Raw genomic sequence first — 15,166 nt, forward strand, 5'->3', positions numbered from 1 at the left:
GAGGGAGAGAGAAAATGGATAATTATAGACCGGTTAGCCTGACATCAGTAGTGGGGAAAATTTTGGAATCAATTATTAAAGATGAAATAGCAACACATTTGGAAAGCAGTGACAGGATTGGTCCAATTCAGCATGGATTTATGAAAGGGAAATCATGCTTGACAAATCTTCTGGAATTTTTTGAGGATGTAACTAGTAGAGTGGACAAGGGAGAACCAGTGGATGTGGTGTATTTGGACTTTCAAAAGGCTTTTGACAAGGTCCCACACAAGAGATTGGTGTGCAAAATTAAAGCACATGGTATTGGGGGTACTGTACTGATGTGGATAGAGAACTGGTTGGCAGACAGCAAGCAGAGAGTCGGGATAAATGGGTCCTTTTCAGAATGGCAGGCAGTGACTAGTGGAGTGCTGCAGGGCTCAGTGCTGGGACCCCAGCTCTTTACAATATACATTAATGATTTAGATGAAGGAATTGAGTGTAATATCTCCAAGTTTGCAGATGACATTAAGCTGGGTGGCGGTGTGAGCTGTGAGGAGGATGCTAAGAGGCTGCAGGGTGACTTGGACAGGTTAGGTGAGTGGGCAAATGCATGGCAGATGCAGTATAATGTGGATAAATGTGAGGTTATCCACTTTGGTGGCAAAAACACGAAGGTAGAATATTATCTGAATGGCGGCAGATTAGGAAAAGGGGAGGTGCAACGAGACCTGGGTGTCATGGTACATCAGTCATTGAAAGTTGGCATGCAGGTACAGCAGGCGGTGAAGAAGGCAAATGGCATGTTGGCCTTCATAGCTAGGGGATTTGTATAGGAACAGGGAGGTCTTACTGCAGTTGTACAGGGCCTTGGTGAGGCCTCACCTGGAATATTGTGTTCAGTTTTGGTCTCCTAATCTGAGGAAGGACGTTCTTGCTACTGAGGGAGTGCAGTGAAGGTTCACCGGACTGATTCCCGGGATGGCAGGACTGATATGAGGAGAGACTGGATCGACTGGGCTTGGATTCACTGGAGTTTAGAAGGATGAGAGGGGATCTCATAGAAACATATAAAATTCTGACGGGACTGGACAGTTTAGATGTAGGAAGAATGTTCCTGATGTTGGGGAAGTGCAGAACCAGGGGACCCAGTCTAAGGATAAGGGGTAAGCCATTTAGGACTGAGATGAGGAGAAACTTCTTCACTCAGAGAGTTGTTAACCTGTGGAATTTTCTACTGCAGAGAGTTGTCGATGCCAGTTCGTTGGATATATTCAAGAGGGAGTTAGATGTGGCCCTTACAGCTAAAGGGATCAAGGGGTATGGAGAGAAAGCCGGAAAGGGGTACTGAGGTGAATGATGAGCCATGATCTTATTGAATGGTGGTGCAGGCTCGAAGGGCCGAATGGCCTACTCCTGCACTTATTTTCTATGGGGCCAAGCTTCGGCCTGAGTTGCTCCTGTTTTTTTGGGGCAACTGGTTTAGAATGGAGTATCTTAGAAATTGTAATTCTCGTCATTAGTTTGCTCCAGTTCTAGTCAGTTCGAACAGTTTCAGTTTTGAACAGATTTTTTTTTCAAAAGGGGGCGTGTCCGGCCACTTACGCCCATTTTGAAAGTTTAGGCAGTGAAAACTTACTCCAAACTAACTAGTTACAAATCAGGCGTAGGGAAGGGTGTGGGGGGGGGGGTTTAAAGGGAAGTTTACAAACATTAAACACCAGTTTTACAAATAAAGAGCCATCATCAATAATAAATGATAAATACATCAATAAATCAACCAATAAATCAATCAAAAAAAAATTAATAAAAAATTTAAAAAAAATAAAAAATCAATGAATTAAAAATATTCTACTCACCGACTGCAGCAGCAGGAGCCCTCCAACAGCATGCTGGGACGGGCCCCCCAGTGTGTCTCTCTCTCCCTCTCTCTGTCTGTGTCTCTCTCTCACTCTCTGTCAGTGTCAGTGTCTCTCTCTCTGTCTGTCAGTGTCTATGTGTTTCTGACAGCGAGGAGAGAGAGGAGGGGAGGAGGAGGGGGGAGGGGGGAAGAAGGAGGAGGAGGAGGAGGGGGAGTGGGAGAAGGAAGGAGGAGGAGGAGGAGGGATGAGGAGGAGGAGGAGGAGGGGTGGGGGGAGGAAGGAGGAGCGGTGGGGAGAGGTCGAGGGAGGAGGGGTGGGGAGAGGGAGAGGGAGGAGGGGTGAGGGGGGAGGAGGGGGCAGGAGGAGGGGTGGGGAGGAGGAGGAGGGGTGAGGAAAGGAAGGGAGGGAGGGGGAGAGGAGAGGGAGGGAGGGAGGGGGAGAGGAGAGGGAGGGAGGGAGGGGGAGAGGAGAGGGAGGGAGGGAGGGGGAGAGGAGAGGGAGGGAGGGAGGGGGAGAGGAGAGGGAGGGAGGGAGGGTTAGAGGAGAGGGAGGGACGGAAGGAGGGGGAGGAGGCTGAAAGGGCCTGGCGGACGTGAAGAAGCCGGGCCCAAGACTTCGGGTGGGGCCCGCCCCCAGCAAGATGCCGGGCGTACGGGCGGGCGGGCCCCGTCGAAGGAAGAGGGAGCGGAGCGGACCGGAGTCAAAGGTAGGTGGCCGGGGGAAGCCGGAGCTGGGGCGGGGCGGGGGGGGGGGAAGTCATCGGTGCGGGAGCTGGGGGGGGGTCATCGGAGCGGGAGCTGGGGGGGGGGCGGTCCAGGGGGGAAGCGGAGCGGGAGCTGGGGGGGAGGTGGGGTGTTGAGAGAGCCAGCTGAACAGGGGAGGAAGCTGGAGCCAGAGCAGGAGCTGGACGAGGGAGGTGCAGCCTGATCCTCGCAGCCCCGGTGAGGCTATTCGGCCAGGGCTAGGGGCTGTGTGCTTCAGGCCCCTCCCACACAGTTTTGGGCGCCTGGAGCTACTGCACATGCGCGCCCACTGTAGCGCACCTGTGCAGAGGTCCCGGCACTGATTTCAGCGCAGCGACCTGGCTCCGCCCCCCACAGCTCGTGTTGCGCTGCGCCGAGCTCCAAAGGAACTGCAGGGAGCCGGAGAATCTGCAGATATTTTTTAGCCGCACTTTCGGGTGCGAAAAACGGGTGTCCAGGTCAGGGCTGCGCCGTTGTATGCGCGGCCCGAAACATGGGCCCAATGCTTCTATGTTTCTATGTTCCATTGACCTTCCTGATCACTTGCTGTACCTGCATGCTAATCTTTTGTGTTTCATGCACAAGTACCCGCAGATCCCACTGTACTGCAGTACTCTGCAATTTTTCTCCATTTAAATAATAACTTGCTCTTTGATTTTTTTTCTGCCAAAATGCATGACCTCACACTTTCAAACATTATACTCCATCTGCCAAATTTTTCCCACTCACTTAGCCTGTCTATGTCCTTTTGCAGATTTTGCGTGTCCTCCTCACACATTGCTTTTCCTCCCATCTTTATATCATCGGCAAACTTGGCTACGTTACACTCAGTCCCTTCCTCCAAGTTGTTAATATGGATTGTAAATAGTTGGGGTCCCAGCACTGATCCCTGCAGCACCCCACTAATTACTGATTGCCAACCCAAGAGTGAACCATTTATACCGACTCTCTGTTTTCTGTTAGTTAGCCAATCCTCTAGCTATGCTAATATATTACCCCCAAATCTGTGAACTTTTATCTTGTGCAGTAACCTTTTATGTGGCACCTTGTCGAATGCCTTCTGGAAGTCCAAATACACCACATCCACTGGTTCCCCTTCATCCACCCTGTTTTGATAGAATAGATAGACAGAAACTGTTTTTACTGACAAGAGGGTCAGTAACCGAAGGGCACAGATTCAAGATGATCAAAAAATCCTAGGGGAAATGAGGAGAATTTTTTTACGCAGTGAGTTGTTATGTTCTGGAATGCACTAACTGAAAGGGTGGTGGCGCTTTCTAATTCTGCCCTCTTGAGCATCCCTAATTATAATCGCCTGTTGCCTAGACCCTAAGCTTTAGAATTCCCTGTCTAAACCTCTCCGCTTCTCTACCTCCCTTTCCCCCTTTAAGACGCTCCTTAAAACCTACCTCTTTGACCAAGCTTTTGGTCAGATGCCCTAATTTCTCCTCATGTGACTCGGTGTCAAATTTTTTGTCTTGACTTGTTGAGATTGAACAATTCTAACTACACTATGTCTTATCAAAGCTGCAAACTTTCAAGACTTTACCAGATCCAAATGATGTATGTCTATTGTTGCTCTGGTTTGAAGTAACAATCTCTCTGGCAACTAAGAAATGCTGCTTTGAAATAAGTATGGTGTTTTGGGCTAGACAGGATCAGAAGAATATTCATCTAGTGGATCAGAATCTGAAGAAAGATTTGCATACACAAGTTTCTCACAGGAATGGTTGATATTTTTATCATTAGTTTTAGCAGTATGTAATATGAGGATCCAGCAACTGTTACATAGCCTGCCCAATTCTGCATCCATTAAAAGTTTACACTGTAACAACTTACATTTATATAGTGCCTTTAACAGAGTAAACCATCCCAAGACATGAGCATAACAAGACTAATAAATTGATACCATATTAAAGAAGGATACATTAGAGCAGGTGACCAAAAGCTTGTTCAAAGAGGTAGATTTAAGGAGAAGTAAGAGAGGCAAAGAGATTTAGGGAAAGAATTTCAGAGCTTAGGGCCTAGTCAACACGGCCACCAATGATGGGGCAAAGGAAGGAACGCAGAGTCCTCCAGCGGGGAGGAGAGCAGTGTAGGGCTGGAGGAGATTACAGAGATAGGGAGGGATGAGACATATGGACGGAGTTCAACACAAGGATTAGAATAATAAATTTGAAGCATTGGTCAAACAGGAGCCAATGTAAGTCAGTGAATACAGAGGTGATGGATGAGTGGGAGTTGATGCGAGTTAGGATACAGACAGCAGAGTTTTGGATGTGCTCAAGTTTATGGAGACTTTACTGCTGTGCTACCTTTGCATTGCACTATAACTTTATAGGCCAAACTAGAATTGTACAAACTTATTAGTGTGCCACAAGGCATATAGCAGGGAGAAAGAAGTGGCCTTGAAAACATAGAATCTGTTATACCTTAGATACTCAGACCATATAAGGTAGAATTTTACGAGTTTGGCTGATGGTGGGTGACTCCGGCAGCAATATTGGAAATTCAGGCTTGCACTGCCCACAATTTTCCAATTATGCATTTTTGAGAAATAGCTGACAAACCCAACTTGCACTGCTCGTCACACCTCCCTGCAGGTTGCACCGAGATCAAGACTTGGATGCATCTAAAATACTTCGTTCCCAAGATGGGTTCTTTTTGATGTTGGAAGAAAGTATGGGCTTTCACCTAATAATAAGGTTCCAGAAAGTTTATATAAAGACTTCATAAAATATAAAACTAAATTGAAACGAGATCCAAAGAACAAGCTGACTCCAAAGTTAAACCCTCATCATAGGCAGTCCCTCGGAATCTAGGAAGACTTGCTTCCACTCTTAACATGAGTTCTTAGGTGGCTGAACAGTCCATTATGAGATCCACAGTCTCTGTCACAGGTGGGACAGATAATCGTTGAGGGAAGGGGTGGTTGGGACAGGTTTGCCGCTCTTTTTGCTGCCTGCGCTTGATTTCTATATGCTCTCGGCGACTTAAACCATTGCAATCACGTTAATCCACATCCAGAACCACTTCACATTAATGTGCAAGTGGTAATATAATGGCAGCCTCAATTTACATATATGTCCATGTTAATGGTTGCAGTAATGGTACAGATAGCAGTTAATGCTACCTGGATAGTCCCTGGTTATATTGACAATTCGCAACCATAACAAAGACAGCATTGCTTGGACTCATGCACAGATCTCCCTTCCCACAGTGAAGTCACTCAGTAACTTTATCCACCAATATAGGAAACCATTTTACAGTGCATTGAAAATTATTTTCTTTAACACAAGAGGAATAATACAAAAGCCCTGTTAAGTAATTTTGACTAGAAGTATGTTATATCTGCATTATATAAAATAAGAGCACAAACTGACAAAAATTCCCAAATATCCTGATTGTTAAGCTGGATTTATACTGCCATTTGTACTGTAGATGCAAATCGGTTTCAAGTGGACATCATTGCAAAAATGGCAGTATAACTTTGAAGATTACCAAAACACATTAAACAGCTGAGGTGTCAGGTCCCTGACAGGAGGATGTCTCCTTCCAAAGCATTCATTATAAATTCAGAGAGGTATGGAGGCTGGGTCATTGAATATATTTAAGGTGGAGAGAGAGAGATTTTTGAGCGATAAATGAGTGAAGGTCTATGGGGAGCAGGCAGGGAAATGGAGCTGAACCCAAGATCAGATCAGCCATGATCTTATTAAATGGCAGAGCAGGCTCGAAGGACCAAATAGCCTACTCCTGCTCCTATTTCTTATGTTCTTATATTCAGCCTCACTTACCACAACAGTTTTTGTTGAAACATAACTGATGTTGCTGTGTAACTGTTTTATTTTGTGTTGTTTCCTAGGTCGGATTACCTGCATGCACTTGGCCTTTCTGCCTTTCCACAATTATATTTCTGCTGATGACCACTAACAACAAAGCCATCTATAAATTAGTACTATGTGAAGTGACCTACCCTGAGAAGAACAGAAGGATGTACCAGGAAATGAAGAAACTTGAACAAAGTAAATGAAAAGAACATCGTGCAAATAATCTTAATGAAAAGTACAACTGTGTAAAAGATATGTATACATGCAGCGCTTCCCTCTTAATTACACATTGTTAATTACATAACCTACATATTGTATAAATGTCTCAAATGCCCTGATTTTTCCACAGATGAAATGTGCCTCTTCTAAAAGAAAATGTTCATATCCTTGAAATTATGCTGCATATAGTCTTAACCATTTATTTGAACTGCTCCTGTTCTATCTACTAAAGTTGAAAAGTAAATTGGATGCCATATATTTGGAGTGAAACCCACCTATGTATATGCAGGGCCCAACCTGACTGATCCTTAACCACATGATACAGTGAAAGAAATTGTATATCCAACAACAACTTGCAGTTAACATATAAAATGTCACAAAGCACTTCACAGAGGCGTAATCAGACAAAAATGAATGCCAAGACAAAAGAGGAGATATTAGGAAGGGCGACCAAAAGCTTGGTCAAAGAGGTGAGTTTTAAGGAGGGCCTTCAGGCAGGAAAGGGAGAGGAAATCCTGTTCAAAAATGGATAATAAAGGATAAAGCTGAAAGTTAAACAATTGCAAACTTAAAGAGGTTGGAAGCACATCAAAATAGTAACCCGGGAGAGAGAAGCTGTGAAATTTGAAACTAGCATGGTTGTGCTAATGAAAGCTTGGGGATTTGCTGGAGTAGATTAACTCCCTATATTCTGAGCACTGTTGAGTTATTCCTGGATCTTGACTTATCAACCAATGGAGTGAAGTAGCAGATGGCTGCTATCGCCCATCAAACCAAATTGCAGCATGTGTCAGTGCCTTCAGTGGAGCAAGTGAGAACACTGGGGAAGGAAAACATTTTCTGTACCTTTTTATCAGTTCTGATCAATGCATGGCTGCTGTGGATCCACATTGCGTTAAATAACAACAATGACAATCAACAGCTGGGGTAAATTTTTGTCTTCACGTGTTCGAAGTGTGTGTCAGAAATTCGGATGTACTCCATCCATTAACTATAGATGGCATTCTTTTAATTAATGGGTGGTGCCACTTAGTAGTTATGCTACTGGACTAGCAACCCAAATGTTGTGAGTTCGAATTCCACCATGACAAATTGTGAAACTGCATTCATTAAATCTGGTCAGAAGATTACCATGAAATAATGACCTTCAGGGAAGGGAATCTGCCATTGCTACCTGGTCTGGAGTATGTCTGACTTCAATCCCACAATATGTAGTTGACTCAATGCCCTCAAATAAATACTGTATTACCAGGGTTGCCCACATCCCAGGCGAAATAAAAATATTCTGCAGCTTTTCTCTAGACATGGGGATAGTTACTTGATAAACAGCCACTTGATAAGTGAAGAGTTTCTCAGCAGAAAATTTGTTACTTTAATCAGCAGCTTTTGCTGTTTCATTCCTTAGTGGTAGGTACATTAAAAATAAAGAGGATAATTTTCCTGAGCTCCTGACTATCCAGGCCCAGGACTACCACTATTTCCTGTCCAAGGGGATCCCTTGGTGTAGGCCCATCCTATGACTGGGCTTGATAATTGAAAGCAGCATAGGAAATATAAGTACCTCTGCAAGCCTACACCTTTACCCCTGGGAAATGGACTGTCACTGGACACCAAGGCATGTAAAATCAACTCTTTGTATTGTACATATTTCTGGCCACTTATTTGGATAAATCTTCCTGGGTTTTGATGTTGTCTGCACCAGTAATAAGTAAAATATTTAACGTTTTTTAGACACACAGTTTTTCCAATCGAATTGTGTAGTGGTTCTCCCCTTAATACAACACCGCAACCAAGAAGTAATGTTCATTAAAAGAGAGCAAGTCACTGGATCAGGTTGCAAGAAAGCTCTGCTTCTCACAAATGTAGATTTCCAGATCTATGAGATAGAGGAAATGCTGAAAGAAGGGGACAAGAATGAAAGCCCAGAAACCAACGAGAAAGGCAGAAAAAAATTATGTAGATAATGTTATCTTCGTGTCATAAGTAGTGCCATTTATGACAGCAAGGCTTCCTATAAAAAGTTTGTTGCTAACAGAATAGTCCAAGTATTTTACCTATCAACTGTGAATTAAAACATTTGGAGCTAATAAATGGTGATCCCTAACAAACAATGCCCCACAAGTTGTCTATCAATAAAGAAAATAACTGAATAAACAAATGATATACTTAGAACAGTTGGAAACCACAAATTTGTACCTCCAATAAGGAAATCCACAATTTTGTAAAATTGAAACCATAGCCTAGAAATTTTTGTTGGTGATAGTAGCAGATGAACATTTAATACATACATATGACATTCATTATTTCACTATTTTAATTGTTTAATTTAAATGGGCTAAGATGTCTAACAGGGCAGTGAAAATCTGAAAAACTCTTCCCCCTCAAGGCTGTGGATACTGGGTCGATTTAAATTTTTAAGACTGAGATCAACAAATCTTTGTTAAGGGTATCAAGAGATATGGAACAAGTGGGTAAATGGAGTTGAGATACACATCTAATTGAGTGATGAAATAGGCTCAAGAGGCCGAACGGCCTAATTTGTTCCTATGTTCTGAATGCCTCCATTCAAGTGGCAGGGAGAGGAATGTATTAAGCATGTGTCCATTAACATTGCAAACAGTAATGCCTCGGCTTGTGCTTCTAGTCTGTATTATAAAAAACCTAGGCTGGATTTTCAGCTTTTGATATTTTGGCGCAGTAGTGGCAGCGGGGCAGTCCTGATATCGCCTGGAAAAGGTTTGCACCATCATCTGCAAAATTTGGCAAAAAATGAGGTTCCATGATCGGGGGCGCAAAATCAGGCATTACACAAGCAAGTTTTTGCGCCCAAGCCAAAAATCACGTCGTTAAAAAGGTGTTGTTGAGTTAGGGAACTTCATTGTTGTTTAGTATCCTGCAAAATAATGTTGTATATTGTACGGTTTTATTTTGGTGGGAGAGTTTTTGTGACTTTGTTGCAATAAAATATATAATTCATCATTTACCATTGGTGTCTTGTGCATCATTCCAACTTTCACTAGAGATGTGCTTTTATGGGGGCACATCGCACGTCCAGTATTAGTTCCATCCCTCAGTTTCCTCCATTTAAGAGAGCTGACCCATTATGAGCTGGTGACATGCGACTCTTGGTCTGATAGCATCTCCATGCTGCCTCCCCCGTGGATGGTGTGGCTGTCCAATGGGGGCCTCGCCAGGCTCCTCTTCATCATCCAACCCCTACTGGCAATGCCTGGCCCCTCAAGATTGCCAAGTTGTGCAACTATGCAGCACACCACAATGAATTTGGATACCTGTTGAGGGGAGAATTGAAGGCTGCCTCCAGAGCAGTCCAGACATCGGTCTGCCTGTAGGAGATGGCATATCTCTGTCAGCACTTCCTTTCGGAAGCACAGCCTTCTCACAAACTGCTCCTCAGAGAGCTGGAGGTATGAGCATTGGTGCCTGTAAGCCATCATCATCATCATCATCATAGGCAGTCCCTCGGGATCGCGGATGACCCACTTCCACACTAAAAATGAGTACTCAGGTGACTGATGAACTCATTTTAAATGGTGGAAGATGCCTATGTGTGAATTATTTTAACGTGGGGTGGCCCACATGGGCTTGACGGAGCAAGGTCTTGGTCCAGTGGGAAGGGGATCCAAGACGACTGGAGACCAGGCTCCGCCGCATGTGCCAACACATGCACACAAACTCAAACATACTCCTACTGTCCTCCTTCCTTACTCCTTCCCACAGGACCCTCTCTACATGGAATTCATAGTACGCAATGTGGGCCTCACGACCTCACAGCCTCGCTATTGGTGCGTGCTGCACCTTCCCTTGGTCTTGTCCACTCTGCTCCATCTCTGGGCTCTGATCTCTCTGCTCTTCCATGCCTCGTCCGTCCTCTCCCCTCCACTTCCGACCTCCGCTCCTCGCCGCTTCTGACATCCGCTCCTCACCGCTTCCGACCTCCGCTCCTCGCTGCTTCCAACCTCTGCTCCCCATCGCTTCCAACCTCCGCTCCTCGCCGCTTCCGACCTTAGCTCCTCGCCGCTTCCGACCTCCGCTCCCCATCGCTTCCAACCTCTGCTCCTCGCCGCTTCCGACCTCCGCTCCCCATCGCTTCCAATCTCTGCTCCTCGCCGCTTCCGACCTCCGCTCCCCATCGCTTCCAATCTCTGCTCCTCGCCGCTTCCGACCTCCGCTCCCCATCGCTTCCAACCTCTGCTCCTCGCCGCTTCCGACCTCCGCTCCCCGTCGCTTCCAACCTCCGCTCCTCGCCGCTTCCAACCTCCGCTCCTCGCCGCTTCCAACCTCCGCTCCTCGCTGCTTCCAACCTCTGCTCCCCATCGCTTCCAATCTCTGCTCCTCGCCGCTTCCGACCTCCGCTCCCCATCGCTTCCAATCTCTGCTCCTCGCCGCTTCCGACCTCCGCTCCCCATCGCTTCCAACCTCTGCTCCTCGCCGCTTCCGACCTCCGCTCCCCATCGCTTCCAACCTCCGCTCCTCGCCGCTTCCAACCTCTGCTCCTCGCCGCTTCCGACCTCCGCTCCCCGTCGCTTCCAACCTCCGCTCCTCGCCGCTTCCAACCTCTGCTCCTCGCCGCTTCCGACCTCCGCTCCCCGTCGCTTCCAACCTCCGCTCCTCGCCGCTTCCAACCTCCGCTCCTCGCCGCTTCCAACCTCCGCTCCTCGCCGCTTCCGACCTCCGCTCCCCGTCGCTTCCAACCTCTGCTCCCCATCGCTTCCAACCTCCGCTCCTCGCCGCTTCCAACCTCCGCTCCTCGCCGCTTCCGACCTCCGCTCCTCACCGCTTCCAACCTCTGCTCCCCATCGCTTCCAACCTCCGCTCCTCGCCGCTTCTAACCTCCGCTCCTCGCCGCTTCCGACCTTAGCTCCTCCCCGATTCCGACCTCTGCTCCCCATCGCTTCCAACCTCCGCTCCTCGCCGCTTCCGACCTTAGCTCCTCGCCGCTTCCGACCTTAGCTCCTCGCCGCTTCCGACCTCCGCTCCCCATCGCTTCCAACCTCTGCTCCCCATCGCTTCCAACCTCTGCTCCCCGTCGCTTCCAACCTCTGCTCCTCGCCGCTTCTGACCTCCGCTCCTCGCCGCTTCCGACCTCCGCTCCCCATCGCTTCCGATCTCCGCTCCCCATCGCTTCCAACCTCTGCTCCTCGCCGCTTCCGACCTCCGCTCCCCATCGCTTCCGACCTCCGCTCCCCATCGCTTCCGACCTCCGCTCCTCGCCGCTTCCGACCTCTGCTCCCCATCGCTTCCAACCTCCGCTCCCCATCGCTTCCAACCTCCGCTCCTCGCTGCTTCCAACCTCCGCTCCTCCCCGATTCCGACCTCCGCTCCTCGCTGCTTCCAACCTCCGCTCCTCCCCGATTCCGACCTCCGCTCCTCGCCGATTCCGACCTCCGCTCCTCCCCGATTCCGACCTCTACTTCTCCCCGATTCCGACCTCTGCTCCTCGCCGATTCCAACCTCCGCTCCTCGCCGCTTCCGACCTCTACTTCTCCCCGATTCCAATCTCTGCTCCGCGCCGATTCCGGCCTCTGCTCCTTGCCGATTCCAACCTCCGCTCCTCCCCGATTCCGGCCTCCGCTCCTCGCCGATTCCAACCTCTGCTCCTCGCCGATTCCGACCTCTGCTCCTTGCCGATTCCAACCTCCGCTCCTCGCCGATTCCAATCTCTGCTCCGCGCCGATTCCGGCCTCTGCTCCTTGCCGATTCCAACCTCCGCTCCTCCCCGATTCCGGCCTCCGCTCCTCGCCGATTCCAACCTCTGCTCCTCGCCGCTTCCGACCTCTACTTCTCCCCGATTCCAACCTCCGCTCCTCGCCGATTCCGACCTCTGCTCCTCGCCGATTCCGACCTCTGCTCCTTGCCGATTCCAACCTCTGCTCCTCGCCGATTCCGACCTCTGCTCCTTGCCGATTCCAACCTCCGCTCCTCGCCGATTCCGACCTCTGCTCCTCACCGATTCCGACCTCCGCTCCTCGCCGATTCCAACCTCCGCTCCTCCCCGATTCCGACCTCTGCTCCTCACCGATTCCGACCTCTGCTCCTTGCCGATTCCAACCTCCGCTCCTCCCCGATTCCGACCTCTGCTCCTCGCCGATTCCAACCTCCGCTCCTCCCCGATTCCGACCTCTGCTCCTCGCCAATTCCGACCTCCGCTCCTCCCCGATTCCAATCTCTGCTCCGCGCCGATTCCGACTTCTGCTCCTCACCGCTTCCGGCCTCCGCTCCTCGCCGATTCCGACCTCCGCTCCTCGCCGATTCCGACCTCCGCTCCTCGCCGATTCCGACCTCTGCTCCTCGCCGCTTCCAACCTCCGCTCCTCACCGATTCCGACCTCCGCTCCCCGTCGCTTCCGACCTCTGCTCCTCGCCGCTTCCAACCTCCACTCCTCGCCGATTCCGACCTCCACTCCTCACCAATTCCAACCTCCGCTCCTCGTCAGCACATCACTAAAAGCTAAACGTGCTGCTTCCTCACAGCCTGTAAACAATGGGGTAAGCCCTCCTCCCCAGACATGTTCGGCCTCTCCTCATCCATAGGCCGACACGACCAAGAGCCCTTCTTCTAACTTGACGCTGCCTGGTAATAGCATGGAGCATGATATGCTGGCAAACTAGTAATATCCCCATTAAATTTTCTCACTCACCTTGTAAGGGCACTGTAATGGCAGATAAAAGTGTCGTTTGCAAGTCGGAGCTTCACACAGCATGATTTGCGCAACTATTGCAGTCAATGTGACCTGCGATGTAGGATCCTCATCTTTCCATTTAAAAATGCCACCAATACCATCTGCTGCACACTGGGAATGCCAGGTTTTTCAGATGTTTCCTGGGGCGAGTGTTAAATGAGGCGTAAGGGTCAAATTTTGCATCCGAGGCACTAGCGGAGCATTGCACAACGATTGACGTCATGATCTCAGTGAAACTAGAAGGCGGGCAGTAAGTTTTTGCGCTGCCACAAACCATGAGCCGAATTTGCCGGCCGGACGGTAAAAGCTGGCTGCCCGACGTTACAACTAGAAACACCATTTATTGTCCCTCCGGAGCGCAAACATAGGTGCAAACAAGCCAAAAATCCAGCCGTCAGTGCTTGAATGTGTGGGGACCAGCACAGGCAAAATAGGCCACATGGTCTCCTTCTGTGCTGTATGATTCTATAATTCTATTATATCAAAGCTTGCCTTGCTTCTTCTGAATGATAAGCTCAGTAGAGAAGGATTGATAATTGTATTAGTTTCCGGACAATGCTTAACATCCGTGACATTGAGGTTAGACTGACAAGGATAGATTTGCATTACAGCCTCACCCGAGTGTAATATATTCAAGTTTGCTGACGATATAAAGTTAGGTGGGAAAAGTAAGCTCCGCAAGATCCTGCAAATCCCCTGGGAGGACAGACGCACCAACAATACTGCCCTCGATCAGGCCAATATCCCCAGCATCGAAGCCCTGACCACACTCGACCAGCTCCGTTGGACGGGCCACATTGTTCGCATGCCCCACACAAGACTCCCAAAGCAGACGCTCTACTCGGAACTCCAACACGGCAAGCGAGCCCCAGGTGGGCAGAGGAAACATTTCAAGCACACCCTCAAAGCCTCCTTGATAAAATGCAACATCCTCAATGACACCTGGGAGTCCCTGGCCAAAGACACCCTAAGTGGAGGAAGAGCATCCGAGAGGGCGCTGAGCACCTCGAGTCTCGTCGCCATGAGCATGGAGAAAGCAAGCGCAGGCAGCGGAAGGAGCGTGCGGCAAACCAGACTCCCCACCCACCCTTTCCTTCAACAACTGCCTGTCCCATCTGTGACAGAGACTAATTCCCATATTGGACTGTTCAGTCACCTAAGAACTCACTTTTAGAGTGGAAGCAAGTCTTCCTCGATTTCGAGGGACTGCCTATGATGATGATGATGAGGTGGGAAAAGTAAGCTGTGAAGAGGATGCAAGGAGGCTGCATAAGTATTTAGACAGGTTAAGTGATTGGACAAGGACATGGCACTTGGAATTTTGGCCCCAAGTTTCCACACGCTACAAAACGGGCGCCCCTCCGAGCTGAGCGCCCGTTTTTCGTGCCGAAAACCGCGCCTGAAAAAAAACGCGCGATTCTGGAGCACCCTGCAGCTCTATGGCAGCTTGGTGCGGCGCCCAGGGGGCGGAGCCTACCACTCGCGCCAATTTTGTAAGTGGGAGGGGGTAGGTACTATTTAAATTAGTTTTTTTCGTGCCGGCAACGCTGCGCGTGCGCGTTGGAGCGTTCGCACATGCGCAGTGTGAAGGAAACATTGGCACTCGGCCATTTTTGTAGTTCTTTGTAGCTGTTTAATTTTTGAACATTTTTTAATAAAAGCACATTGCCCTTCCATGATCAGCACTGAGGCTTCTTGCCCTCAAGTGGAAGGCTGCACAAATGCCTGCTTACTGCCTGCCTGCCCCTCCCTCCCTCCCGTTCGCGGGAACGACGCCACACCGCTAAGCTGACTGAACCTGCCTGAAGCACTTTCACACAGGTAGGAAGATGG

General features: G+C 48.9%; 1 protein-coding gene across 2 annotated transcripts in view; it reads left to right on the forward strand.

The window, feature by feature from the left end:
* Positions 1-8,443, forward strand: part of slc14a2 (solute carrier family 14 member 2) — a 128,717-nt gene extending 120,274 nt beyond the window's left edge. The window contains exons 8-9 of one of the 2 annotated variants that reach the window (XM_070868419.1): positions 6,450-6,609; positions 8,373-8,443. In XM_070868419.1, the coding sequence (XP_070724520.1) occupies positions 6,450-6,609; positions 8,373-8,443 (231 nt within the window). Of the gene's footprint in view, positions 1-6,449; positions 6,684-8,372 lie in introns of those variants that run through there. The other variant, XM_070868420.1, reaches the window with a different exon arrangement.
* Positions 8,444-15,166: the final 6,723 nt, after the last annotated feature.

Source organism: Pristiophorus japonicus, chromosome 2, assembly GCF_044704955.1.
Source record: "Pristiophorus japonicus isolate sPriJap1 chromosome 2, sPriJap1.hap1, whole genome shotgun sequence".
Classification (NCBI taxonomy): Eukaryota; Metazoa; Chordata; class Chondrichthyes; family Pristiophoridae; genus Pristiophorus; species Pristiophorus japonicus.